Raw genomic sequence first — 27,532 nt, 5'->3', positions numbered from 1 at the left:
AAACTTTTAGAGGATAATTAAGAGAATAGTTAATCAAGAGAACATAATTAGGCAATGTTCCGTAACTGATGATGCATGACATATATTGTGGTTAGTTACATTTTCCTTTAATTTTAACTCTAACTAGCTAATGGTTTATTAGCTCATCATCGGAATTAATATTGCAGTACTAAATAGTAGTTCCTTCATGTGAGTATCGTGTTTAATAGGTCAGGTCAGCTTGTTGAAGGGGTCAAGCAAGAAAGCAAAGTTAGGTAAGGACAACGTCAACAACATGTAGAAGGGGTTAGAAAAGGGTGTCGCTTAGCAAAGATACTAAGGACGTAATGTTTCCCTTCAAAGCCACGCCAAAATTTACCCACTCGTGCCTTTTTCAGTCTATAGACTTTTTTGTTATTCCTCCAACATGTATATACTAAATTAAGAGATTGAAATTTTAAGTACAACTTCTGATCGAAAAGACTTAGCATTGTATATATATATATATATATATATAGCTATATGTGAATATGGTCAATTTGACCTAGGTAGTAATTAATAGGTACCGTTATCTCAAATAATGTCTAGTATTTGGAAAAAGAAAAAACTTTCGATTTTCTTTTGCTTTAATGAAATTTTCTAAAAGCTCAACACAAATCTGAACCATGCATAATTTGGTCCAAATTAAGACTTGCAGTTGAGTTGAAGGACTTCAATTTAATTTGAAGCAATATTTCTTAAGCAAAATATTGAGAAATTAAGTAGAATATTTGACGTGATCCCAATATTCCCATTCCATGGGACACTCCCTCCGATGGTGCATGACCGTAAGTGAAGGGTTTGGTTTGTTTGCTATGTGTCCAAGCGACAACTAACAAAAGTCATGTCTAAACACATGTCGTTTCTTGTTGTTTTAATTAATGCGTGTATTGGGGATCAAAGATTTCTGTCAATGTTTATACCACAAACTGCCACTATCTATCATCTTAATTGATGCTGCTTTATTTTATTTGTCAACATCATTATATATATATATATATATATATATATATATATATATATATATATATATATATATATATATATATATATATATATATATGATGTTGACTTCTTGGTGATTTCCATGTAAACATTGGATCCAATACATAGATTCTAACGTTGATATTGGAATCCGTGTTTTGTGTCTCCTAAAAAATTATTTAATTAGGTGATCATTAAGATTATGAACCATACGTGTTATTATATATATATATATATATATATTGATATCCACGTAGTTCTAGCTTCTAATTAATATGGCAGCTTGGGCCATATATAGCGTTATACATATTTATAACCTTTTTCCAGGGACTTTAAAATTATAAGTTAATTAATTTGGTGGTTGTGCTTATCCCCAAAAAACAAAATAAAATAAAATAAAGACGAAGAAGAAGATTGGGTCACTGTGCATGTTCATGTGCATGCTTCTTCTAACATACAACTTCTAAAATACTGTATCTTTATTTATTTATTTATTTTGAAACAGGAGAGAGTGTATCTCAGTGAGAAAATAAATTCTCTCTCTAATAGTTCAATTCCAATCAATTATAGAATTGTTATGCTTATTTTAAAATTCTTTTGGTTTGAAAATATTATATATGTATATATTTAAAGGCCTTCAAAAATAAAAATTGAATTTTGAGGTCTTGGACTTTGAAAGCTTACAATGCGGTTCAATTTGATATTTCGCTAATATTAATAACCATTCCCTCCCGCAAACGGAAAAAAAAAAAAAAAAATCATTATCATGTGGTTTTCTAATGGAATGAATTCATATCAAACCAAATATAGTTTTCAAAGAAATAAAGTAAGCAAAAATATATATATAATATTCCAGATTGCAAAATTAACTCATCCATATGCTTACTATATTGATAACGAACAAGTCAAGAATTGACTTGTAGTTGTATATATACATATTTTTATGGTCGTCATCCGAGTGTTGATCGCAAGAATATTGCAACTTAACATGGAAATAAAATAAAAATTAAAAAAATAAAAAGAACAAAAAAAAGAGGACCCAAAAATTGAAATTGAGCCAATAGGAAAGTTCAAAGTTTGTGTCAGGAAGGTAAGTGGCAATATCATCAATGATATTACACATATTTTTGTCTGAAAATGGTAAGAAATATCTCCGCGGACCTAGTTTTTGGAGTCATTTAGATGGATCTATATCCTCTATACGATAATAACAAGACTCGTCTGCCCCTCATTTTCCACCACCCACTTTTCATATGATTTACCAATCCCTCTCATGACTCTCTCATCGGTCTCTTACCGCCATTTCCTTTTTTTTTGTTCCACTTTTTGGTTCATATATATATATATATATATATATTATTTTTCCTCTTTTCTTAATTTCACTCCTGATTACATCAAATTCCAACTTTCAACCTATATATGCACAGTATCAAAAAACCTACCCCCCCCCCCCCCCCCCCCCACCCCAAAAATAAAACATATAATTAATAGTAATAATGATTACAAAGGGAAAGTTAACCGAAGTACGATTATTAATTATGTACTGGTAGTAGAGACGGTGACCATGTATTCCTTTATTTATTTATTTTTTATATGTATCCATATATATATATATATGGCTATAGGTTCTTGAATAGATTTGAATTACTAAATCGATGGAAAAATGCTCTAATTAATGGATACATTAATATATATATATATATATATTATATATAAAATAGTTAACATTATGTGTAGCGTAGAGTAAATAATTGCTTGGTGTTGTTTGTTTTATTTTAGTAATTGTTATAAAATCCAAACAGTAGTAGTATTCCATGGGTAAAAGTCAGTCAGTCAGCCTTTTGTTAAATTTCACTGAATAAGAAGTTGGGTGTCTGTATTTATTCTTTGTTTCACTCCGCATAACTTCACCATCCAACCAACCACCACACCATGAGTATCAAGAACTGTGGCGACCACCACCACTACAAGCGCCGCAAACTCTACCGCCGCCTGCTTATCGGCGCCGCTGTTTTCGTGGGCGTCATCAGCTTTGCGGTGTTCCTTGTTTGGGTGATTTTGCGACCATCAAAGCCCCACTTCGTCCTCCAAGACGTCACCGTTTACAACTTCAGCGTGTCGGCGACGCCGCCGTACACTCTGACGATGACCATGCAGATTACCATCTCAGCCCGCAACCCCAACGACCGCATTGGCATCTACTACCTGAAGCTGGACGCTTTTGGTACGTACCGCAACCAGCCCATCACCCTGCCCACCCTCTTGCCGGCGGCCTACCAGGGCCACCACGATGTCTCCGTCTGGTCGCCCTTCCTGCAGGGCGACTCGGTGCCGGTTTCGCCATTTGTGCAGGAGCTGCTGGGGCAGGATCTGAACGTAGGGGCGGTGCTGGTGAATGTCAAGATCGATGGACGCCTCAAATGGAAAGTAGGCACCTGGGTCTCCACCACCTACCTTTTGAATGTTAATTGCCCGGCTTATATCAAGTTCAGTGACCGCAACGCTGCTTCTGCTGCTGTCGTCTCGGTTCTCAAGTTCCAGTTAGCGCAAGGTTGCTCTGTTGAAACTGGTCTCGCTTAATTCCTCATTATTAATGTATCTTTTTTTTCTTTATTAAAAAAAAAAATTATTATTCGGAGATATGTGACTGTCTCTCTATCTCTTTCCTGTGGATTAATTAAGGAAATTTTATTTACAAAGGAAACGAATTTTCATATGGCCATGTTAATTATGAATTTTACGACAATATTGATTCATATTCTGAACCTAACAGTAATCGCTTCACTTCTTTCACTGTTTCTGAGGATCCATTCATGATCGACATTTTTATTTTATTTTTGCCCAATTTTTCTTCTTCTTTTCACATAATTAATGGAAAAGTAAATGTATAATGGACTTTTCTCCGTCAGATGTAATATATATATGTACATATATTGAAGATAAAATGTACACGAAAAAAAAAAAAAAAGGCATAGTTTGTTAATTTTGGCGTTTGTATGGGTGGATGTTATAATTTTCTTAAATTTTTTTTCACCAAGAAAATATATATTTATATATATACATACATAAGGATTCTGAGATGAATGACTTTGGATTTTATGGGGAATAATAGGTCAATGTCCTTGGACCATATATATTTTTGTTACTTTTATAACTCCACACTTGTGTCCAATGTTGAACTTCTGGCGAGTGCTGAAACCATGTGGAATTGTATATTTATACAATCACGATGCCATGTATGGTTAAATTAGTTTAGTTAAAAAGATGCAATCATTCTCAATTTTTGGTCTTCAAGAATGATCATGCATTCTTCATGTCCGTTTGAGTACGGTTTTAAATTTTTATCGTCATCAAAGTTTTCTATCTCAGTTCCGAGATACATTGTAGGAAGGAAAAAAAAGAAGATATTTTGATTTTTATTTTGCTCAGATGAGGAATTATATATGAGTATTTATACAGTGGACCCACTTCGTTAAGTGAGGATAGCTTTTGAACTAAGCTATGAATTTGTAGATATACCGAAGAATCAAAAGAATGACTAGAAAAGAAGGAAAAAAAAAAAGAAAAATATGGAAGAGTTGGCGTGAGGAAAAGATGAGTGATACTTCAGTTTCCACTTTATAAAAGTTGGGGATATACCAACTCTACTAAAGAAGGTGAAATTAACTTCTCCCACCTACTTTTACTTGGCATTTGGTGCCACTAAGCTCCATCCTTTTATTATGATATTATTATACATTTTTATAAATCTATATGTACCCATGGGATGCTCTGCCTACGCCAAGTCTAATGTCCTTTTCATATTAATTCTAGTCCATCCCTTGCTACTTCATGTAATACATTTTACATAAATATAATATACATGATAAAATACCGGCAATATTTACTGCATTTTATCCTCAGATTTTCTTTTGTAGGTGGTTCAACAATAATTCTCATGAGTAGGGACGGAGATTAACTTAAGTTTGGTGGGTTCCTCAAAATTAAGTGTTTCAAAAGATTAATCGTAGACACTGAGGCATTTAGAATAATTTTCAATAAGTATTAGGGATATTTAGCAAGAGATCCAAAACTCAATAAGTGCATGAAGGCGCGCCGTTTGTAGTTAATTGGTTGGCTTTTGAAGGTTGTCTCTTTTGCTAGCATAAACTATTAGATTTATTAATTAATGTTATAACAGAGGTTGACAAAGAGAATCATACGACAAGGTTCATAGACGTACAAGTTTTCAGAATTTTAATGATCTTTCCAAAAGTCCAGTCACATTTATTTGTTTTAGAAAATCTTTAAAATAATTTAATTTTAACTTTGAAGCACAAAATTTCAATATAGTTTTTTTTTTTTTTTTAAAAAAAAAAAGAGAAAAGTTTATACAAAGATTTAGAAAAATTGTGAACATTTTGGAGAGTTTTGACCTTATATAAAAGTATTGAAAATCTTTTGATACTAGAAAAGTAGTTCATAACAAAAATTTAGGGAAATTATAAACATTTTGGCAAATTTGGACCTTATAAACAAGTTTTGACTATTTTAAATCTTTCTAGAAACATTATTTACAAAATGTAAAAGTCTAATCGCCTTTACTTGTTCAAGAAAACCTTCAGCATATTTTACTTTGAACTTTAAAGCTCTAAATTTGAAAATGATTAGATAAAAATCATAAAATTTCGGAAAATTAGAGACATTTTGGGAAGGAGTGTTTGACATTATAAGCAAGTTTAATTTACCTTTTACTAAACATTGATTTCAAGAGTTTAATCACATTTACTTGTTCAACAAAAAAAAAAAAAAAAACTTAGAATACTTTATTTTGAACTTCAAGAAGCATCAAAATTCAAAATATTTAACCCTATAAAAAAGTTTTGATAGTTTTAAATCTTTTTAAACATTGTTTTCAAGAGTCTAATAAGATCTACTTTCATCGTGTCGAGGAAACATGTACAGCATTAGCACAAACAATAGCAGAGAGACAGAGTTGAGTGGAAATAACCACATGCATATGAGTTTTTCATGCAGTTGTTCTTTACCAAAAAAGTGTAATTAGAACATTTAGTTGCCACATTTAACGTGAAAATAGATTAAATTAAAGTATAGCAACATATGCTAAATTAATCTTACTAATGAGCTTAAAATGCTTAATGCCATCATGGATAGGTGGCATGCATGATCACCAAGAAAAACTATTTAAGATCAGACGTAGTTCCCTGGTGACCTGATGAATCTTCATTCTTTCTCTGGGTGATTCCACTGAACAACCAACTCCTATATTTAGGGCTGAAATTAAATTCTTCTCCACATTTGCAATATCCATCTCACTTATCATGTAGTTGTCATTGCTTGTATGATTGATTTCTGATGTACTTGGGAAAAGGGTTGGATCAACAACCTGTACAAGTCTCTCAGGTAGTGAACTCTTCACAAAGTTATGGAGATTGAAACCATCCCTAAACATTTCATCTGTAGGCCTCCTTGCTGTCAGTACCTCCAACACTAGAATTCCATAGCTGTACAAGCCTCACCTCCCATTCCATACTCTGAGGAACTCAAATATTTTCCAATGCTTAATATGATGATAATGAGTTCTATTATTAATCACATGAGTGTGACCATGTCTATATACATATATATATATATATATATATATATATATATATATATATATATATATATAATTTTTAGAGCAAATTAGTTAAAAAAATTAATGTTACCTACCTGGAGCAGTGTAGCCTATTGATCCCTTAATCCCAATGGTGCTGCTGGTTTGACCGTGCCTAAACGTCCTTTGCTTGTGTTTGAGACGAGCCTTGCTAAACCAAAATCACTTAAATGTGCAACCATATCTTCGTCCAGAAGAACATTGCTTGGCTTTATGTCGCAATGGACGACTGGCGGTTCACATTGTTGATGAAGATAATCCAAAGCCGAGGCAACGTCCAGTAGGATGTTTAGTCTCTGTGGAAGGCTTAATTCATTCCTTACCCCATCCCCTTTTTCCCCATGCAGCCATTCTTCCAAGCTCCCATTTTCCATGAATTCCAACACTAGAGCTTTGAACTCGTTACCTTTGTAATCCAAACTCGAGCAGGCTGTTATGATTTTAACAAGATTTCTGTGTCGGATATTTCTTAATGCTTTGCATTCAGCCATGAAGCCCTTCCTAGCTCCTTTCGTTTCAAGGTTAAGAACCTTCACAGCAACAATCTTCTCTTCCTCATCAATAGTTGCTTTATATACAGAGCCAAAACTACCAGTTCCAATCAAACAGTTTGGAGAGAATCTTCTAGTTGCTTCGAAGAGAGCCCTGTATGAAACCTTTGGAAGGAATTCTAATCTTGACAATGATGTTAAAGATGACCTATTCGCAGATTTTCTCTTCAGATACAGAGCAAAAGAGAGGGATAACAAAAGGACTAAAGCTACAACCACGCAAATAATTATCATTCTTAACTTCAAATCTTGGAACTTGCCTGTTTTTGATCTTTTGTTTGAGCATGCTGGCAGCTTCAATTCAGGGATACCCCCACATAGCTTGCTATTGCCGGTTAAAAATATGGCACTTGCATTTCCAAAGACTCCTCTCGTCGGTACTTCACCCTCCAGATTATTGAAAGAAATATTCAAATATGTTAAGAATAAAAGGTTCTGTATCTCTTTAGGAATCTCCCCTGACAAGTTATTTTGTGAAAGTTAGAGTGACGAGGCCTCTCATAGATGACAAAGACAAAGGTACGTTGCCATGAAAGAAATTATCCTCCAGGAAAAGAATTTCCATAGTTGCACATTGTCCAATGCTCGTAGGAATTTCACCAGATAGTTGGTTTGCAGAGAGGTCAAGTATACCAAGTTGTTTGAGCCTGCCCACTTCCACAGGTAGACTACCTGTTAAGTTGTTATCTGACAAGTCCAGTACAATTGATAGTGAAGGAAGAACAAAAACCTGAAGAGGAATTGTTCCACTGAGGTTGTTACTTGAAATGTCCAACTCCTGCACATTCTGGTAGTTTCCAAAGATTGGAGGAATGGTTCCTTGTAATCCGTTGTAGGATATGGAAAATTTGAACAGCTTAGTCAGATTACCCAAGGAGGATGGGATTTCTCCTGACAATCTGTTCTTGGCTAAATTCAATATTTGCAAATGCCGTAACTTTCCTAAGCTTTGTGGAATGGAACCTGTAAGAAGGTTTTCCATTAGGGACAAGGCATATAAGTTGACAAGATTTTCCATTGATGCTGGTATACTCCCACATATATAATTTCCTTCAATATTAAAATGGCTGAGCTGGGTTGAAAAATTTCCCATAGAGTCAGGTAACACCCCTCCAAAATTGTTTGAGCCAATACCTAATGTATCCAGCTTGCTACAGTTTTCCAATGATGTTAAAAAAGCCAAGTCGTTTGATGAGTTACTTCCCAAACGATTTTGACCAAAATTTAGCCACACCAGATCTTGTAGATTTCCCATGTTCATTGGAACTTGACCCACAAAGTTATTGAAGCCGATATCAATAGCTTGCAGCTGAGAAGCATTACATAATGATGGAGGAATTGGTCCAGAGAAGTAATTATCAGAAATTTCTAGCGTTTGGAGATTTGGGAGACTGAAGCCTATGTTGGCTGGAAGACTTCCATTAATTTTGTTAACAGCAATTGAGATAATACCAATAGATGATAGGTTGTATAAGGAAGGAGGGATCATACCGGAAAGTTTATTGCTCGGTGCTGCAAAAAAGAACAAATTTTCAAACGGCCTATCTCATCTGGGATATTTCCCATCAGATTATTATACGCAGCTGAAAAAGTTTTGAAGGATGTGGACGAAAGATTTCCCAGAGAAGCTGGGATGTCTCCTGTCAAATTGTTTACACTAATCCTAAGAGTTTCAAGCTTGGTCAAAGAGCCAAACTCCAATGGAATAATGCCTATGAGTCTGTTCTTTGCGAGGTCAACGCTTCTGAGTTCAGAGCAATTAACCAAGCTAACTGGAATTTTGCCACTCGACATGTTGTTGGTGAGATTGAGATGTTGTAGTCGTTTCAAATTTCCAACTTCCAGTGGGATTTCTCCAAAGTAGCCGTTGTTTCCGAGGTGAATGAACCTAAGAAAGGTGAGATTGGAAATGAAAGGTGATATAGATCCCCTCAGATCATAGGCTCGTAGATTTAAGGCTGTCACTCTCCCATGTCGGCGGCTGCATGTAATTCCAGGCCAGTCGCAGAAGTGAATGGAGTCGTTCCAGGTGCTCATCAAGATTCCATGTGGGTCGTCCGCTATACATTCTTTCAATTTGAGCAAAGCCAATCGATCAGTAACGTTTCCTAGAGCATTAACAGTTATAGCATGCAAAGAACAGAGAAAAATGATCACGCCAAGGTACATATAAAGCTGCTTCATGGCTCATGAAGAGTCTTGCAGTCGCAGAAAAGCCGGTGGGATATCTATATATATGAATCAAGACAGAGAGATCCAGATGTATACTAAATTGCGGTAATTGAATATTCTGAAAAACTTTCGTATATACAGCTCTAGTTTTAGGCGTGTGGGGTCTTGGGTTGGAAAATGTGTGGCACAAATTTCTTCATCCGTTTCATAATACCCAACGACCAAAAACAGTTTCACTGGATATTTCCTTGGAAAAATCAAAAGGAAAACAATTCTCCCAAAACTGTAGGATGCTTTGACTCTGGAGTCTGAATGGTAAATACGTCAAGTCTAACAAATCCCACTTCATGGACAAAGCTTCATATAAGTCTACGATAAACTTCAAAATTTCTCTGCCACAGAAAGTGATAGCACTTGCTGTTTCCCTAACATACAGGACATGTCCATCTCAAGCATTTTCTACATTTCTTATCGACTTCATCGGTCCGTCATATTCTCAGTTAGTTGAAATGTCATATATCTTCTCTTGAGTGCTGCTATTAAACACAAGTTGTAAAATTTCGATTGAATCATGAAAAACACAAAGGAACTTGAACTGAGATTTCATAAACTATAATATACTAACATAACATCCCCTCGTTTCCAAAGGATACAAATATTAAATCTAATATCTGTAAGGGCAACTCATCAGACTTTGGAAGAGAAAGACTTTTGTTATTCATTCAAAATACAAACACAACAGCAGAATCTACAGCAATATTTTTGGAACAGGGGACAAGTATAGATATTATACTTCGATGTACACCTCAAAATTGGAACAACCAAGCAACCTGAATTCAACCAGCATAGACTGACAGGGGTCACCTCAAAGGTCACGGTGCATAGTTTGGCAGATAATTTTACACCACCACAATAGCCAATCATGATCTGCAGGAAGGTAGTGTAATGCCTCCACAACAAGCAGCAATAATTATGTACAGCAGCAGAACAATCAGGCACGTGAGCAAGGCCCTGTTTCAGTTACACAAAACTTTTTATGCACCGAAATGAAAATACTTTAAACATCTAAAAAATGCAGTAGCTATGATAAACTTATATATATGCTCTGCAAAAGAGGTCTAATGACTTCGTTTATCAATTCTGCATTCCATGAGTTGACACCCACAGAGGAAATAAACTTTAAAAATTTGAGAATTATCATGGAAATTAATATATTTGATTGTCATTGTTTCCCTCTCCCCGCTTGTAATGACTGATCTTTTTCCCACATTCCATATACATCAACTTGTAATAATTTATCAAAATCAAATGTTGTAGTAAAAGTAAAACCAAAACCCAGTAGATCAGAAATTACTAACAAAAGCTTGGCATTTTTCATCCAAAGAGCTCGACGTAGACGTTTGGACTGTTTCCTGAAGTGAAATGCACCGTCTTGCATTGTTGCAGTTTTATCAACAAGAAGCTCAATCCGGTCACCCCTCTCCAATATTTTCTCTATGTTCTCCACCATTATGGTTCGCATCTGTGCAAAAGATTCAAAATGCACATGAACAAAAGCCCAAATGTTATCATTATTACTTTAGATATTAATTTAAACAGGGAAGCACAGTATTGCTGGATAGAAAACTGAGTTGTATCAAGTTTAGGGGCTAAACTCAGAGACAGAAAATTTTTTGACTGGAATGCTCCATAATAAGCAAATACAGATGATAAGCTAAAAAGCTACTAGAGCATAAATGATCAAAAGCAATTTTTGCAAGCCAAAGCATTCAAACCTTCCCTGAGAAAACCAATCACTATCAAAATTGTGCATTCACGAAGCAAAATAGAAAAGGATATTGGTGCAAACATAATGAAATGGAAAAAAATATTAACAAGCCACAGGACACTTGCCTCAGAAACTTCTCCTCTCACACGATTGAGAGTATCTGCGCTTGGGTTGCTAGAAAAAAATTCCATTTGCTGATGCAAGACCCTTGAAAATTCATCATTCATTGCATAAGCAGGTGCATAATGGGCAACTCTCCCATAATTTTTCATGAATCTCATATGAATATCTTCCAAGTAAGAGAATGGTATTCTCCCTGGATCAAATGACAGACTAATATGTTAACATATGATTAAGAAAAGGAGAAAAAGGATATAATCAGGAAGAGAGATTAAAAGCATGCACAAATGTTCAATCTGTGTCAACTAACATAGCTGCTAAAATTTGAGCCAAAAAAAATAAAAGAGAGAGAGAGAGAGAGAGAGAGAGAGAGAGAGAGAGGGAAAAAAAAAAAAAAAAAAAAAAAAAAAAAAAACCCGAAAGATATATGGTGCAGAAGCACAGTTACGAATAGTTCTTTGCAAGATCCAGTGGAAAAGATGTTGAGAATGCTAGATGAATATAAAACAAAAAAGATAAAACTCTGAGAATCATCGAATGTCCAATTCATCACCGATAGTAGAATACCATCAAGTTTCCAGAAATTAAATGATTGCTACCAAGGATTAAGTTGTTGCTATTGAAAAGAAACAAAGATAAAAGCTTATTCCCAGATTTCTTAACAGGTCAGGATGCGTTGAGAAAGGCAATGGATCTCAACCTCTGAAAAGTCAACACTCAAGGACACTTTCTTTTGTCTATCTCAACATATATCCTCAATGCTAACACATAACTGGGAAGTATGGATAAGAAATTCAAAGAAAAATCAGCATACCAATTTCAACTCACATTGGCCTAACTCATCAGCTTATCTAACAAATATCAGACAAGTATTTATAACTAATAATCTACTAGAATTCCAGGAAGCTATAACCTATCGATGTTAGCTCAGTAAATTTGGGTTGCTTATAGAGTTTAATATGGATGGACAAACATGTACATGTCATAACTAGCATCCTATACTAACTCATTAGGACCAGTGTTAAAACAAATAATCTAACACTAGAGCCCTGCTTCCTAATTTTCCATATCTCAACTGTTCTCTAACTAACTGCAACAATGCTTTTCAATTTAAGTACCATTGAGAAGTAGTTCAATGGGCCGTTAATGGAATAATCCTTTCAATATTTATCCAGCCTCACTGCCATGATGCAAAACAACCTCAAATTTTGGTTTGGTATATACCCAAAAAAAAAAAGAGACAAGCAAACAGCATTTGTTTATTTGAAAATCAGGTTTCCAATACCAAAAACCATTGCAGGGTCCACTGTCTTTTCCCAATCTCCTTATCTTCTGTCACCAACCCTTTTTTTTTTCCCTGCCTTTCTCTCTTTTCCTAATTTTGAAAGCTTTTCAAATTCAATACCAGGCAAGTTATCCAACTATATAAATGATTAACAAACAATCTTGTTTTTAAGATCAATGATGCATATAAAACTGTTTTTAAATCATGAACCAAACAGTACTTAATTAGATTTTAAATTTAATGGTTCACAAAAGTAGTTACCAATAATCAATGTGCAACAGGACTGTTAGATGATTTCTCAAAAGTTTTTAAGAGATAAAAGCAAAAAGGAAGTTTGCAAGTTTTTTTGTTCAGAAGCTTCTGACACATATATATAACACGGCTCTTTAACTATAAATTCACATAATATAGCTCCTACTCCACCACTCCAAATTTTTACACGCAAGTTAACTGATATAATGATGCTGGCCACCACATCTAGAACAAGCAACAATTACTACAGTGATAATCTCAGGATTAGGATGTCAGTGATTAACAATTACATAGGACCAAACCTCCATTTTTCTTACTGCTAGATGGTGACAATGGTACTAATAACTGAAATCCTAGTAATAGAAGGGAAACCATCACAATTTACTCATTTCATCGTACAGCTACACCCTGAGCTATACGAGCTTAGCATGTCAATGCCAAATCTGCTACCTACATATAAAAGCCACTAGAAATTAGAAACCCAAAAGCAGAGGTTCAAAGTTATTAGGAACCTCAAGTTGTCCCAGGAAAGCAAGAAAACCAACTGAAATCCTTGAACCTTTTCAGCAGTCGGTACAGAAGCATATGATATCACAAGGAAATGCTACCAAATTTGAAATCCACTTGAAATGAAGGACCCAAAAAGTAGTGGTTCAAAGCTATTTAATTGAATTTCCGCATTTGAAAACCTAGAGAATGATCCCTTTGTTTGCCATTAAAAAAAATAATAATAAAATAAAAAAACCGGACGAAGAAAAAACCTTTGCTTTGCTGTAATCTAGATATTCGAAAGTAAGAAATGAAGTGAACTAAGCAGCATCAATATCAACACATCAAAATTAATTGAACTATATCATCATCATATTCATATTGTTCCAATATCTAAATCACCTAATTGAAATGTCACCATGAACATATCAAACCTAGTGAAAAATACAATTCGAAAATGTAAATAAAAAGAAAAACAGAAAATTGATGCAATATTCGAGAAAGAGAAACAAGAAGAAGGGGGATTACGAACTGCCAAAGGTATCGTTTGCCATGCAGAGGAAGGTGAGGCCGTCGGATCTGAGTATGTGGAAGATGAAGCGATCCTGAGAGAAGCAGAGCCTGGAATCGTCGTGAGCGGGAAGCTTCTCCAGGATCCGGCGAGCCACGGCGCCGGTGTTCCCCGTGACGGCGCTGAACTCCGACAGGACCACCGTCCCCCGAGCCACAACTGCGTAAAGAATCGCCATCTCTTTTTACAGCCTTTTCACCTTTTCTTTTAATCTTTTTCAACCACCCCCACTACACTACCCTACTCTGATGATCGTATTCGAAGCCTCATCGAAGACAAAAAACACCCCACAACAACAACAGCAAACAACAAAAAAAATTCTGAATTGGGCTTTAATGTGTTTTAATTGAACAGTTAAAATTTAAAAAAAGATTGAAATAATTAAAAAACAGAGTTTAGAAATTGGAGAAGACAGGTGGGCAGGAGTGGGTGTGCTGTGCAATGGCTGTTATTATTGTTGTCACCGGCGAGTCCACGGTTTTGTTTTAGGTTTTTGGTTTTTTTGGGGGGGTTGGTTTTGATAACCTGACTGCAACCCATCTGGAAAACCTTGTGCCATCTAGAGACACGTGTAATGTGACGCAGGGATGAATAGCGACAAAAATAGGATTTGGGAGCATGGAAACGTACAACAAATTTCCAAAATTACCCTCCCAATTGTATCGTCGGTGGTCTAATGGACTTGCACTGACAAGGCAAGACCACCAGACTCCCCAGTTGACGCTTTTGAAAGTCCTCCATCCATCCATCCACTCTCCCTCTTCTCCTTTTTCTCTCATTTTTCCGAAAACCGAGTCCAACTTGTCGGATTCGCAGACGGAGGCAAAGCCTAACTCTCTCAGGTAACCAAATTTACTTCTTTTTTATTTCCTTTTGTGCTACGTATTAGAGCTTTTAAATTATGAAATGGGTTTTTAATTTCGTGCTTGTTGGTTGTTGGCTCTTTTTTTCTTTTTTTCTTTTTTTAATTTTTTTCTGTAGGGCCTAGCTTGCACTCATAAGATAAAAGTGATGGACTTTATTTGACGAATAAACAAAAATAAAAAATAAAAAAGAATGAGATTTCAACATGAATATAAGGTAAAGATGATTGGATAGGTCGAGTTTACATTAATCTAGTCTGAATTTTGGTCAATTTGTGTGTACGTACGTGTGTATGTATTGCTGAATTTAACAAAGATGTGGGAAATCGAAATGGCAAAATCTAAAATAGAGAATACAATGGCAATGTTTTACTTTTCCTTTTTTCTTTTCTTGGCTGGCAATTCTTTGTCCACATTTTGTTTTCACAAGTACTTTTTCATGGCTCTAGTCCGTTTTTCTTTAGTTAATTTAGAGTTGTTGCTAATAAATAGTAAGAAAGTTATTTTAATCTTTCACAGCTTTATTTCACATTCTTTACCTCTTTTATGCTTTTGGGTTCTAGTTTCTGTTATTCTTCGTATAATCTTGATTTAAACAGTTGTTTGTTTGATCCCATTTCTCAAATACCAGATATTGGTTTGGCCCTCCTCTTTTTGGGATTCTTCCTGGTTCGATCGTCACTCTGATGTTTTTGTGTGTTATGAATGTTTCTCTGTCTATAGAGTGTTTGGCAAAAATTCATGACCTTCTATTCTGGGGAATATAATTCTATTATGAAATATTTTATGTGTTCCAACAAAATAATCCTTTATTTCATTCTTAAGAAAAAAATTGAATTTTCCATTTTGTGAATGGAAGGGGAAAGGCATCAGACTCAGATTGAGGACACCAAACCTTTTTTTTTCACTTCAATTTTTGGGGTTTGCTGTTTTGTAATGCTAGTATTATTTTGGATTAGACTTAGTAGTTTAAACACTTTTTGTCTCTACTAGCAATTTTTTATAACCTTTTCGCTAATATGCACCATTTATTATCATGTGCTGTAATAATTATTATTTAATTGGTCTTGCGTGTTTACTCATGTCTTGTTTAACATTTTTCAAGGAAATAATGTTTTGTTTTTTCTTTTAATGAAGAATTGATTCTCTGTTTCTACCTACACGATTGACAGGTTGACTCTTTGAGCGAAATTCATTAAATCATTTCTTGCGTCATCTTGTACATCATTATACATGTCATACATACATAATCATTACGTCATTATATCTTAAATGACATATTTTTCTCTCGCAACTTGGGTTGAGTTGGGGGCGGAGAGGGAAAAATGGAACTACATATGTTAAGAACCTTCAACCCTTGTTTCTTTTTTCTTTTTTTTTTTTTCTTTTTTTTTCTTTTTTTTTGGTGGGTGAATAAGAACCTTCAACCCTTTAACAAAGGAAGGTTTATAACTTATTGTATATTCTAATATTATCCTTACTTCTTCCTCTTCTTCTTCTTCTTCTTCTTCTTCTTCTTCTTCTAATAAATTGTATGTGCGTGTATGAAGGTGGATTGTTTTCTTGCTCCTAAGATTTCTTTTTAAAGCAATAAATGAGCTTTCAATGTTCTTTTCAATTACGTGTCACAGTGCTATTTATTATCACTTTTATCATATTATTATTGACATTGGCTGCAGCTGCTACGATTTACTTATTGCAGGACTCCAGGTGTAGATTTTGAATTTTGTACTGATTCTTTCAAAAATAAGTGATGTCATCTTCAAACTGAATAAAGCCAAAAAAGTTCTCAACAAGCCTAGAATTTAGTTTGATACATTTCTATATGCATCTTGATACTCTTATCGGAAACAATCCTATTTTACAAATTAAGAATGGTTTGGATTTGGCTAGCTAGCTCACTATCTAACCAGGAAAAATAAAAAATTTGAAATCTTACTATATCTAAAGTCATGCCTGGCGTTTTCATCAGAGCACAAAAGAGTCCCCACTGTTATTGAAGATTGCTGCAGGTGCAGATAGAGCTTTGTTTAGGGCCAGTTAAGTTGCTCCCATTCCCATAGTGGTTGTTCTAGATCATCATTCATATCCCAATCAGTACTTCCTCCAGCTTCTCTGGGATCAGCTCGGTCTCCTCCTGAGTATGAGGTTTCAGGTGAACTTGTTTTCTGCACCATCGCTGTGTTTTGAGAAGACGTGACAGCGGTACCACCTTGATGTTGTGTCTCCATCGCTGTGTTTTGAGAAGACGTGACAGCCGTATCACCTTGATGTTGTGTCTCACTTGTCACTTCTAATGGGCGGCGATCAAATGCTCGAAAACTCCCCGATACGACATAGACTCGACACAAGCTGAATTCATGCCTCAACTGCACAGGACATTGAGGTACAATGATTAGATAATGAAATGAGAAAATGCTCAATATAATACTTTCCAATCATTCAAACCCAAAAAGCATTACAGGCATATGTTCACCTTGGGGGTGGTAATGCCAGTTGAAGTGCCTTCTTCTTCAATGGCTCTGTATTCATTCATTTTCCATTTAGTTTTTCTTCCTGTAGGAGCTTTACCCTTGTAGAAAACCATGGTTTTCTTTACTCCAATCACACGGTTATCCGACGAGTAGACATAACCAGGTGAGCCTGTTGCCTTCCAATATCCAGAAGCTGTGGTGCGGTTGGGTCTCCCACCTCGGGCTTCTCTTTCTTGTCTCGGTGTGAAGAAAAACCATTGCTCAGTGTCACCGTGGCACAGCTCTCCTGAAAATTCTGCAGATACAATACAGCAAAAAGCAAAGTAAGTTTACTTTCCCTATCATGGAATCTTAAGTTTAGTTTCCCTATCATGGAATCTACAAACTTATTGCCATTTTCAAATATATTCCCATTTTACAAAAGGCAATAAACAAGAAAACACGTTAACAAAATGCAGGCTGAAGAGGTGTGTACGTGGGAGGTTCCACGGCTCTATGTTGTAAATGTCGACAATTTTGATGACACGGTCGATTTCTTGCCGCTTCCCTTCCAGCTTGTTGAGAAGATAGAAGGAAACCAGCTCTTCTTCTGTTGGGTAGAATCGAAAACCCGGCGGAAGTTCCTCCATTTTGTTGTATAGTTTGTAATTCGATATGGTTTTTGCTTAAGCACGCATATTTGGTACGATTCATAATATACACACACGCACACATATATATATATATATATATTCACAGAGAGAGAGAGAGAGAGAGAGAGAGAGAGAGAGAGGTGGAAGAAAATGATATATTTGATAGGGGTAGGGATATTTGCCGAGTAAAATGATAAACGTTGGGAAATCTTAGACTGGGTATTCGTTCACTTTAACGCGCTTATGTTGGAAAACAATGGCGTTGTCCTATTAAGTTATATCTTTTGTTCTTCTTTCTATCATGTCCTCCTCCTAATCCAATCAAAACCCTTTTGAACCAGTCAGCGACCTTTTTTCTCCCCTGTGTTGCCGACCCAGTTTTGTTATCTGTATCCTCACAAGCTGGCCAATTAAAATTGCCCAAATGGTCTTCTGGGTTCCATGAGGTCCCCATGATAAGACCCCGAGGCCTCCTCAAAGCGGTGTTAAGTTTTTTATTTCTAAATAAATGGTCAAAATGAAACTATAGAAATTCATTGAATTCAATAATTTCCCAAAAAAACAAATTTGTATTATTTGAATTAAATAATTATAGTTCAAAGAAATGTTTGTTATAATGTGTTTTAAGGGTCAAAACCCACTTGTGGTGAACCAGTGGACTTGTTGATGCATTATGTCAAACATGTGCTAATGAGAACTGTTCCCCCCTTGAAGGAGAAATACTGGATATAGAGAAAAGGGGAAAATAAAAAATAATAATAATAAATAAATAAATTCAAAATTTAGGACCCTCGTCGTTAATTCATGGAAAAATAAACTTGCAAATGGTTTGAAATTATCAATTCCATAAATATTCTTTATGAAATTCGTCACTTAAGTGAGGCTTTTCTCACTTTTCCTCTTGAGCACGTCATTGGCTAAGTTTGCTTTTTATCTTATTCTGATTTCTTGGTTTGGGTGGACGGAGGGCCACCATGGCTCTCCAAAACTCTTTTAGATGATGTTTTTCCTATTTCTTAATGAATTATCTCCCTTCAAAAAATCAAAGTTTTGCAAAGTGTTTAGAATATATATATATGTATCAAGTTGAATTTAGCTTGATCTTTTTTTAAGGAAAAAAAAAAAAAAGGTTGACTTTAGCATTTTGTAGGTCAACCATCATTAATAATACTAATGCCTTTGCTATTTGACCTAATTCGGTAAATAAATTATGTATCTGAGAAATTCAAAACTTTGCTTTTCCTCTTTATGATCAATTTGGTTTTATTTTTTTTTTAATAATAAAAATTATTTATAATTGAAAATTATTCTCCACAACAAATAAATAAATAAATAAAATTTATAACTGAAAAATGCTTCTACGTTTATTGCATGGTATCCATCTAAGCCCTGCACTGCTTAATGAAAAGTAAAAGGCAATATACAGACAATAAAAATGAAATTCCAAAATATATATATATATATATACCCACACACACCAAAAAAAAAAAAAAAAAAAAAAATTCTGGCCACTATCTTTTCCAATTCTATTATTTATTTTATTATACCAAGATATTTTGTAAGGCGATGAAGTATTATTTTATTGGTTTAAATTTAGTTGTACTTTGTCTACGAGTGTGATTCCAATTAGTATGGGGAAGTGCTCCATTTCCTGGTCAATTTCAGGTTCGATCTTTGTAGATGTGGGAGAATACCCTCGTAACATTATCCGTGCCGTGGAGGGAATAGTCGAGTGTGCCTAAGTTGGTATGGACACGCCCTAACCCTGCTGATACCAAAACATATATATATATATATATATAATTATTTTTATCCTCAATTAAATTTTCAATTAATGAAATAATAATAGTTACTTTACCAAATTATCTAGGTAATTAGTGTTGTCCAATAATGTTAGAAATAAAAAATTAACTCATTTACCTAATTACGTGACAAATTTTATATTAATATTTAATTGACTTGTTATTCATTTATATTTAAATTATATAACTTTTTCGATCACTAATATATAACTTAAAAAATATACATACATATACATATATATATATATATATATATATATATATATATATATATATATATATATATATATATATTAAGTAGTAGATAATTTGATACCTCTAATACTATTAGATATTATATTATGCAACGAATTAAAGGCAGTAATATTTACGTCACTAGCCAAAACAAATTTGAATAGTGAGCATGGTTACCAAAATTGCCTATCATACCATGAATTTAGTTCAAAGCTCAAGTGCCATTTGTGCATTTGTTCATTTGTAAATACTTGTGATAAATTATTTCTAATACAATTTTTTTTTTTTTCCCCACAGAGCATAAATATATTATAAGAAACTTTGTGAGTGAAAATGTGTTGGTTATTTTTATGGATATAATAATGTCACCGTTATTGTAGGCATCCATTAATTTATGTGCTTGAATAAGTCTTGAGAAGGACTTTAATGTACTGAACGTTAAATCAAGAGAAAGAAGAGAAAGGGACAGCCCAAACAAAGTGAAAGAGAGATATGTCTAAAATAAAAAGTGAAATAGATATGAGGATTGAGAAAATACAAGGCAAAGTCTTACAATTTACCAAGAAAATCTTATGGCCCGATACACAAATAGTACTGAAAAAGGATAACAAAAAATTAATTAACAAATTTGCTTTTTAAAAAGGTATATCAATCGTTTTGAAGTTTCATTGTGAAACCCAAATTTTGGTGCTTTTTGGTTGTGTAAACTGTAAAGGGTTCGCACCGCGTCAGTATTACCAAGTCATCAAGCCAACTACGCTATGGTACTGACTCTTTTGTGCGAGGGACAGAGGCCACAAATTTGAAGTTGATTAAATAATTAAAAATATAAAGTTGGAAGATTTTTGAAGGGGCTGACTTCTACCACCGACTTCGAGTCCCTTCGGGTCTTCTGTGATGTGCTGGAAGTGAATTGTAGGCTCAGTATTGTAATTTTTATATTCATTGTTATTTTTAGAAATTTTAACAAGGCACTGAAGCTTATCCCCAAAAAAAAAATAAAAATAAATAAATAAATAAAAAGATTGACAATGTAAAACACAAATCTTGAATTAAGGTTATTATCCTTATCGTTTTTTTCTTTTTAATTATTATTATCTATCTAAAAAATAAAATTTCAGGGAAGAACAAGTCAAGATTTCTAAAATGTGCATTAATGAAACCGTGTGCCGTGTCCTATTGTACCTTTGGTTTTAACCAATCGTTGTGGTTTCCATCCTCCAAATAAATAATGATATCCTCTTAGTTTTGTACCTCACTATTGGATTAGGAATATGATCCTTTTATTATTTAAGTCACATCTAAACTATATGCTGCTAATATATATGCACGCTCACAATTAACTTCAAATCAAGTATTGAAAATCATAATCAAGATTTTTTTTATTTTCAATTTTTAAATTATATTAAAAATTAAAAATTAAAAATTAAAATTATATTTATTAATTACTGAATCAAACAGAAAATTATTTTTTTTTATTTTAGAATCCTAAAAAAACTAAAATGAAAAATATCTTGTCATAACCATGCGAACCTAACTGTAAATATAAACCTAGCAAGAAAGAAATTGGAGTAGGATATTACCGAGGTGAGTTACAAAACAAGTTACTAAATTTATATTTTATTATTTTTTGAATCTTAAATATTAACATTCATATGTATATTAAACACTAATAAAGTAAAAATTTGACATTAAAAACATCATGTTGTATTGATGTGAACCTAACTGTAAATATATATACTAGTATATTAGAAATGACAATTGAATTGTATCGGGTTGGATTTTTGGGAGATCCGACTCGTTCGACTTGGGTATGAATGGTTCTTAAATGGATTTAGGAACAGGTTGGATCTAATAATTTTATACCCAATTCAAGTTTGGATCGGGTTGGATTCAAATATACCTGCCCCATACCCAGATGTATCTGCACAAAAATGCTCTTTTTGAGGGTTTTTTGTTAATGTATTTAAAACTGGATTGAACCAAAACAGGGTGAGTAACCCGATGGATCGAGATGGATAAAACCTAGCAAGAAAGAAATCGGATCAGGATTTTGCCAGAATGAGTTATTAATTGGGTTAGGTTGAGTTTATTCGGGTTCAGATAAACTTGATCGGGTTGTCATTCTCATAATACATATATTAAATCAAACATTTTTACATGGTAATTAATAACATTTGTCACATCTCATTTTCAATTTGTAAATTCAAATTCAAATAACTATCTACCTCAAGCATTTGTCATATAAGCATTACAACTTAATTAGATAAAAAATTTCATAAGATTTCTTAATAGAAGAAAAATCCAAAATGCGTATGTCATAAATACTTGTTTTTTGGTTACACTATCAATTATTATTTGATTTAAATATAAAAACCTAAAATGAAATATTACAACCTTTAACACTTACCATATAAAAATCTCTTTTATCTGATTAAACCAATGATGTTTACATGGTAAAGATTAACTATTAGATAAAATAACGACTAAATTTGAATTTAAATATAATATTTTAAAATATGACAAAACTTAGCACTCGCCACATAACCATGATCTTTTATGGAATCCTAACTAAAGAATTTTCAAAATTCTGTGGCAGAATATTGCAATAGTCATGCAACATGTGATATGCTCGGCCCAACGGAAGTACCCTATTAGTGTTCAACTATTCATGCTTTTGATTTCTATATACTAAGATCACAACAAAAAAGCAACAACTTACTAAAAATTTAAAAAAAAAAAAATACAAAAAATTTTTTTTTTGAAAAAATCATTTTATTTATTATTGTTCAATCAAATCTCTGATAACCATTCTAAAACATGAACTTTCAGGAAAACAAAACAACAACAACAACAATAATAATAATATTATTTTTTTTTTACACAAAATTGTTGTGCTCCTTAAAATTTTCCTTTTTATTCTCCATTCATAAGCGTGGGAAATTTCCCGTATGTCGAAAACTGCAAATGAAGTGGTAAGTGGTAAACAGCCCACCCATTATTTCCCTGCAGCTTCCTTTCAAGACCTATAATGTTGTGGCAGGACCCAAAAACAAACTTCCTCGTTGCTTTATAAAAGTTTTTAGTAAATAGCGGGTAAGACAAAACATAAAACAGCTACAAATTCAGCAGTTAAAACGTGAATCTTGCTTTAGCATATCATAAACTTGAATTGACAGTGATATGCATTACCTAACCAATTATATCGCTTTTCGAAACATTCAATCTACATATTTGGAGGCCACGTTGCATGTAAGTTGATCAACTTCATTCGATCACAACCTATACTTGGATGTATTATAGAGAACCCACCTGACAGCTGCATAGAGCTAAGAAAAGAACTACAATCCCACACACAGAGATAATGCTATACTTCGGGTTGACCAACATGGATCACGCTGCAAAGCTACCTCATCATCATCTCCAAAACAAACCATAACTAACATGAGAAAGTTCTGTCTGTAATGATCCTTTTTTTCAAGCATATTATAAGATTTAAAGCAGTAAAACATAGCCATTATAATTTATAGGCTTTTCCTGCATCAACTTTTAGAATGAGACATGAAAAGTTTGTTAATATGCTGGAATCAACTTGGGAGAGCATGAATAAAACTACGCATCCACCTAAAGCAAAATACAAAATGATGTAGTGCAAACACATTGGTTTACTCGTTTGCTTCATGTGGATACAGAATGAAAGAAGACCTTAAAAAAATGAAAGTTGAAATAATTCTACCCCTCTCAGAACCTCTTTACCCTATAAAAGCTGAACTCAAATCATTGCATTTCCTTAGAAAACCGCATATAACTTTCCATTTGATTCATGGTACACTTGAATAGTATCTAATGTGGTCATTCTAGTCCAGAAAATCAGGATATGAGTTCCAAACCAGAAACAAGCACCAAGTAGTTGAAAAAAAGATACCATCCAGTCACCACTAATTTAATCCAGAAATCCCCCATATTCAACCCCTAGATTTTAGTAAATGCAGATTTGATGCCAGGATCCGGCTCTAGTTGGAGGAAGCCCTTAGTTGTTAAAATCATCCTATGATCTAGAAATTAATCAGCAAGAGATAAAAAAATGAACAGCTCGACATTAAATGGTCAGTCTTTCTTGTAACTTAAATGATAGGATGGTAAATGGTAAATGAATTACTGTTGTCAAAAACCAATATGAACTATCTGTATGGTCATTATTGATGAAGAGAACCATTTAAGTTAAGGCATTCATGCATATTAAAGATTAAAGTGTCACTTGCCTGAATGTCCTCATCACTTCATCGGAAAACAGACAACATTTCCCTACTAAATCTGAAGCTTTTAGATTGAATGCCCACTTCTTATGATTATGGCAATTAAATAAGACGATTATATCATGATAATGGTACTTCAAAAACTGATCTAAGATCAAAGTGTAAGATTCTAAAATGCAGGAATAACAAATACTCCCAAGGAATCAATCCATCACAAACAATGTTGTCAGGTGTTTGGTTTTCAAAGTTACTAGAGGCATCAAATGACTTTCCTTCTTTTTCTTCAAATTAAAAAAAAAAGGAAAAAAAAAAAAAGTACAGCAGTTTCAGTGTTTATTTAAAACTGTATGATTTCAAAAAACAAAAGAAAAAAAAAAAGTCGTATTATTTGCTTGGAAGTATTAAAATTATACAAGAAAATGACAAGAAGGGCTCAATGTTAAGCTCACACAAGTTGAGCAATCCTATACCTTTTTCTCAACCCAAGTTCCCAACTAATGGGAAGCGCTAAATTCGTAATTCGATTCATTTTTACTACAAATCATCTGGCTCATAAACAGACTAGCGTAGCGAGAGAAAATAAAATGAGATTCATCATTGCGAATAATTTTTATACCCTAAAAATAAAGTTAATAATAGAATCGAACACTAAATAGTTTCAGAGATAGATAGAAATATATATTAGAAAGAAAGAAAGAAAGGAAAAGAAAGAACAATTTTTTTTTTTCTTTCCTTTTTTGGGTTTGGGATTCCAAGAAAGAAAGAAAAGGAAGGAAGGAATAAAAGTGAAAGAGATGGCTTGCATCAATGAATCAAACAAACAAACAAACAATCAATCAATCAATCAAGAAAACCTGTTTGGCGCCAGACGGCATTCCGGACCTGGCGGAGATCCCTGCCCTTCAAAGTCCTGCCGACGCCTTCCAGAACTGAACAGGCGAGCATCGGCGACTGCGCTGCGGCCGACCCTCTCGCTACAATCTCGTGAGGCGGCAACATCTCCGCCTCGCCGTCCTCCTCGTCCTTCTCCTCCACAAAGAAGTCGCGGTGTCTTCTTATTGCCTGGGACAGAACCGGGATGTTCAGAGGCGCCGACTGGTGGTACTTCACCGAAGACGAAGGCGCAGGATTTATGCGCTCCTGAGGAGGTTTCGGGATCACCGGAATCATCCGAGACGATGAAGACGACGATGAAGACGACGACGAGACCGAAGCCTTGTGGTAGAAGTGCGAACTGTTCCGGAGATTCGGCGAGGAGGTTTCATTCTCCGGCAAGGCGGCGAGGATTCCGAAGCTCTCCGGCTGAGCGAAGCCCTTATGAAGGTGGTGGTGATTGAGGGTGGTGTGGCTATGACGGTTATGGTGGAGGTGGCGAGGAGTAGAGGAGGGAGACGTGGAAGTGGGGTTGGGATTGTGGTGGTGGTTGGGTTCAACGGCTGAGAAGTCAGCGGACCAAAAGACATCGTCCTCGTTGAGCTCGTCGGCGGGGGCGGAGGAGCTGGTGGTGGAGGCGGTGGCCTTGTCTGGGGAGGCGCAGGGGAAGGAGCCGAGGAAACGCTGGGTTGAAGAGGGTTTCTTGTAGCGAGTCCGGGCCGTGCCGTTTAAGTCCATGACGGGTCGGGTCAGGAGTGGATGGAGTTTGTACAGGAAATGAAAATGGTGGTGTAGCCCATGAGAAAGAGATGGGAATGCAAAGGGAAATGATTAAGGATTAAAGTTTGGGGGGTGCGACGAATACGAACGAATAGGGTTGTAACTTATTTCCACTTACTGTTCCCTATTTACTAACCAGGGACCATACAGCAAAGGTGGATGCTCAGGTGTGACGTGGCCTCAAAATATTTTTGGAATTTTTCTTTTTCTTTTTTTTTTTTTCCCCAAAATTTTTGGGAATTTAGGTCCACATCTGAAATATCCTGTGTTTCTTAAAATTTGAAAATATAAATATAACCATGAGCATTGGGTTATTGCTCTTGCCCAAAATAATAATAAAAAGAGAGAGCTATTGCAAACTTTATAGAAAAATAAATAAATAAAAAGGGCTATTGCCAAAGCAATATTGAAGAGTGCAAAATACACTATCACCCTCTCTATTTTATAATTTTTGTAAACCAACCTTAATATGTTGAGGAAATTATACAGACAGCATTCTTGAGTTCATACATTGTGGTGGCCCCCAGTTTTATCATTTAAAATAAAATATTGAAATAGTTATTTTTTTTTATTTTTTTTTTTGGCGAGGAAAATTAAAGGAAATAGTTAAGTTGGTAGTCTCATGTAACGAAAATTTTTCAGCAATAATGCCGCTCTAAAATAATTATTTTTTTAATAAAAAAAGAATTTTTGAAATAGACAATGTACACAACATTAGCATTAACAATTTATATTTAGACTCTGTTACCAAAATTCAATTTTAGAATTAAATGGGATTAGCTTAATCCATGAAGTTGGATTCCAGACTATCAAGCATAGCTATATATGTATTATAAATACATATCTTAATAACTTAAATTTTCAATATCAATAATAATTTAATATGATATTAAAATTTAAAATTTTAAAAAATAATTAAGTTTAAATCTCACTACTATCATATAACATGTAATATATAAAATAAATTCGTATTTTAATAGTTTAAACTTTAAGAACAATAATAATTTAATATAAAAAGCTTAAAATGTATAATAAATCGACATCTTAATAGCTTAAGTTTTTTTAAATTAATGATACTTTAACACTAACACCATGCCCTTTTCCTCTTCTTTATGTTAGAATATGTTCTTTATGTTAGAATATGTTGTAGTGATTAACAAAAAAATAACAATTCAATTTTAGAACCATTATTCAAACAGATCTATGAAATAACCGTAGGTTATGTGATTCAAATAAGTCCAAAGTTAAAATCTGTTTCAATTAATATGGTAGGAATTATATGAGAATTATATGGCATCAATTAGTGGTAATAACAGCATATTAGTAAAGCCACATAAAAACAAATGAGTCGGCATATTAGTTAAGTCTTGTGAAGACAGATGAGGTGGCAAAAATCCTTCAGTTACAGCAGCCAGCCTTTACATATACTATTTGATGAATAATAGAATACATAGGTTCTGAAATATTGCTTTTCAATCTAGCTAGTTTAATGTAAAACCACTATGGTTTATCTTTCTTTTTAGGATTTTTATGGATGAGAGTTGTGAGGTTAAAAAGATTGTAGAAGGGGATTATTGGGAAGGTTTTTGGGTTTGGATTAATTTTAAAAACCAAAGAAAAAAAGTTATTTGATATATAAAACACATTCAGTTATAGTGCATTAAACTCTTTGTGAAATTTGAGGACATAGATTTAATTTTGAATCAAACCTTGTAAATTTTCTATTTTGATTGTTAGGTTTTTTTTTTTTTT

At 34.1% G+C, this 27,532-nt stretch overlaps 5 protein-coding genes, 1 long non-coding RNA gene and 1 pseudogene across 7 annotated transcripts; 2 read left to right on the top strand and 5 right to left on the bottom strand.

Moving 5' to 3' along the window:
- Positions 1-2,795: 2,795 nt before the first annotated feature.
- Positions 2,796-3,772, top strand: LOC107410102 (NDR1/HIN1-like protein 1). Its single transcript, XM_016017515.4, has one exon. It carries the CDS (start codon positions 2,935-2,937, stop codon positions 3,580-3,582), a length of 648 nt encoding a protein of 215 aa, XP_015873001.1. The 5' UTR covers positions 2,796-2,934; the 3' UTR covers positions 3,583-3,772.
- A 2,205-nt stretch (positions 3,773-5,977) lies between these two features.
- Positions 5,978-8,464, bottom strand: LOC107410113 (probable LRR receptor-like serine/threonine-protein kinase At3g47570; annotated as a pseudogene).
- Positions 8,465-8,694: 230 nt separating this feature from the next.
- Positions 8,695-9,823, bottom strand: LOC107409998 (LRR receptor-like serine/threonine-protein kinase EFR). The gene has a single exon (XM_016017417.4). The coding sequence runs from the start codon at positions 9,391-9,393 to the stop codon at positions 8,695-8,697; it is 699 nt and encodes a 232-aa protein (XP_015872903.3). The 5' UTR covers positions 9,394-9,823.
- A 144-nt stretch (positions 9,824-9,967) lies between these two features.
- LOC107410009 (vesicle-associated membrane protein 714) lies at positions 9,968-14,324 on the bottom strand. Its single transcript, XM_016017429.4, has 4 exons — positions 13,828-14,324; positions 11,275-11,465; positions 10,740-10,903; positions 9,968-10,392 (listed from the first exon to the last, which is right to left on the bottom strand). Exons 1-4 carry the CDS (start codon positions 14,042-14,044, stop codon positions 10,302-10,304), a joined length of 663 nt encoding a protein of 220 aa, XP_015872915.1. The 5' UTR covers positions 14,045-14,324; the 3' UTR covers positions 9,968-10,301.
- Positions 14,325-14,547: 223 nt separating this feature from the next.
- On the top strand, positions 14,548-16,703 carry LOC132799634 (uncharacterized). Of its 2 annotated transcripts, XR_009634453.1 has the most exons (3): positions 14,548-14,708; positions 14,848-14,946; positions 15,902-16,703. It is a non-coding gene; the product is annotated as an uncharacterized LOC132799634 (long non-coding RNA). The 2 variants fall into 2 exon arrangements; XR_009634452.1 differs by lacking the exon at positions 14,848-14,946.
- LOC107409987 (NAC domain-containing protein 90) lies at positions 16,443-18,259 on the bottom strand. Its single transcript, XM_016017405.4, has 3 exons — positions 17,679-18,259; positions 17,206-17,498; positions 16,443-17,098 (listed from the first exon to the last, which is right to left on the bottom strand). Exons 1-3 carry the CDS (start codon positions 17,830-17,832, stop codon positions 16,760-16,762), a joined length of 786 nt encoding a protein of 261 aa, XP_015872891.1. The 5' UTR covers positions 17,833-18,259; the 3' UTR covers positions 16,443-16,759.
- Positions 18,260-23,003: 4,744 nt separating this feature from the next.
- Positions 23,004-26,069, bottom strand: LOC107410124 (protein S40-7). The gene has a single exon (XM_048468576.2). It carries the CDS (start codon positions 25,736-25,738, stop codon positions 24,968-24,970), a length of 771 nt encoding a protein of 256 aa, XP_048324533.1. The 5' UTR covers positions 25,739-26,069; the 3' UTR covers positions 23,004-24,967.
- Between the last annotated feature and the right edge of the window lie 1,463 nt (positions 26,070-27,532).

The sequence above is a fragment of the Ziziphus jujuba genome, chromosome 10 (assembly GCF_031755915.1).
Source record: "Ziziphus jujuba cultivar Dongzao chromosome 10, ASM3175591v1".
Taxonomy (NCBI): Eukaryota; Viridiplantae; Streptophyta; class Magnoliopsida; order Rosales; family Rhamnaceae; genus Ziziphus; species Ziziphus jujuba.
This window is presented reverse-complemented; position numbering and strand designations above follow the sequence as displayed.